The sequence below is a fragment of the Otolemur garnettii genome, unplaced genomic scaffold (assembly GCF_000181295.1).
Source record: "Otolemur garnettii isolate 467f Iridium unplaced genomic scaffold, OtoGar3 scaffold00156, whole genome shotgun sequence".
NCBI lineage: Eukaryota > Metazoa > Chordata > Mammalia > Primates > Galagidae > Otolemur > Otolemur garnettii.
In genome coordinates, this window is record NW_003852551.1 from 4,319,925 (window position 1) to 4,321,672 (window position 1,748).

General features: G+C 41.5%; 1 protein-coding gene across 1 annotated transcript in view; it reads right to left on the minus strand.

The window, feature by feature from the left end:
- Nucleotides 1–1,748, minus strand: part of DNAJC8 (DnaJ heat shock protein family (Hsp40) member C8) — a 31,882-nt gene that overhangs the window by 27,394 nt on the left and 2,740 nt on the right. The window contains exon 2 of the mRNA XM_003799834.2: nucleotides 446–547. Coding sequence (XP_003799882.1) covers nucleotides 446–547 — 102 coding nt within the window. The remainder of the gene's footprint in view (nucleotides 1–445; nucleotides 548–1,748) is intronic.

The window sequence follows — 1,748 nt, forward strand, 5'->3', positions numbered from 1 at the left end:
TGCCTGTGGCTCAAAGGAGTAGGGTGCTGGCCCCATATGCTGGAGATGGCGGGTTCAAACCCAGCCCCAGCCAAAAACTGCAAAAAAAAAAAAAAGAAGAATTGGTGTAATATTTTAGGTGGGTTCCTCGCCTGCAGCCCCAGTTACTTGGGAGGCTGAGGCAAGAGAATTGCCTAAGCCCAAGAACTAGAGGTTGTTGTGAACTGTGATACCACAGCACTCTACCGAGGGCTACAAAATGAGACTATGTCTTTAAAAAAAATTTTTTTAAATAAAAAAAAGGAAAATAAAAAGTTCCCCAAATTCCAGCATTTTAGATAAGGGATATTCATCTATACCACAGAGATTCCATCATACAAATTAAGTATGTGTTCCATTGTAAGTATGCCTACAGCTCTGCAAAGCTCCCCCATCCTACAGGCCATAGGAACATCAACCAGCTCACCTCAAATGGGTTCAAATTGAAGTAAGAGGAACCAGGACGGGTCAATCTTTCAATTTGATTTTTGGATGTTAGAACCGAGTCTCTCTTCTCTATTTGTTTCACCTAAAATTATGGAAATTAAACACTTCATTAATAAAGCTCAATAGAAAACTCAATTGTCTATCTTAGCACAATACTTAACTGTTAAGTTCAGCAAACATTTACCTATGCATCTACCATGTACAAGATGTTTTGCAGAACACTTTGAAGAATAATTATAATAGCTACCACTCATTGAATTTTAATAATATAAAACTTTACATATATCTGTTAATCTCAACAACACTATATAGTAGATCTTCTATTATCCCCATTTCACAGATAACAAAACTGAGACTTAGACAGATTAACTGACTTGTTCCCAATTACCCAATTTGTTTTTTGTTTTCTGGTTTTTTTTTGAGACAGAGTCTTACTTTGTTGCCCTCGGTAGAGTGCTATGGCATCACAGCTCATAGCAACCTCTAGCTCTAGGACTAGGGCAATTCTCTTGCCTCAGCCTCCCAAGTTGCTGGGACTACTTGCGCCTGCCACAACGCCTGGCTACTTCTTTTGTTGCAGTTGCCACTGCTGTTTTTTTTTTTTTAGTTGGCCAGGGCCGGGTTCAAACCCATCACCCTTGGTATATGGGGCCAGCGCGCTACCCACTGAGCCACAGGCGCCACACCAATTACCCTATTTGTAAGTCAGAATTTTAACCTGAATAGTTTGACTCCAGAGTAGGAATCAAGAAGATTCAAAGATGGCTCAGTGACCGTAGCACAGGGGTTATGGCACCAGCCACATACACTGAGACTTGAGGGTTTGAACCCAGTGCGGGCCAGCTAAACAGTAACACTTGCAACAAAAAACAGCCGGGTGCTGTGGCAGGCGCCTGCGGTCCCAGCTGCTTGGGAGGCTGAGGCAACAGAATTGCTTAAGCCCAGGAGTTTGAGGTTGCTGTGAGCTATGACACCAAGGCACTCAATCCCAGAGCAACTGAGTGAGACTGTTGCTCCCCCCACCTGAAAAATAAATAAATAAATAAATAAATACATGTCATGAGCTCAATAAACATTGGTTAAATAATGACAAAATGAAGGAGCCTTCATTTTGTTTTTATTTTTCCTTTTTGGAGATAGTCTCACTCTGTCACCCAGATTAGAGAGCTATGTTCTCAGTCTACCTCAAACTCCTAGTTCAGCTGGTTAGCCTTCTGCCTCAACTTCCAAGAAAACTGGGACTACAGGTACCTACTACAATTCCCAGCTAATTTTTCTATTTT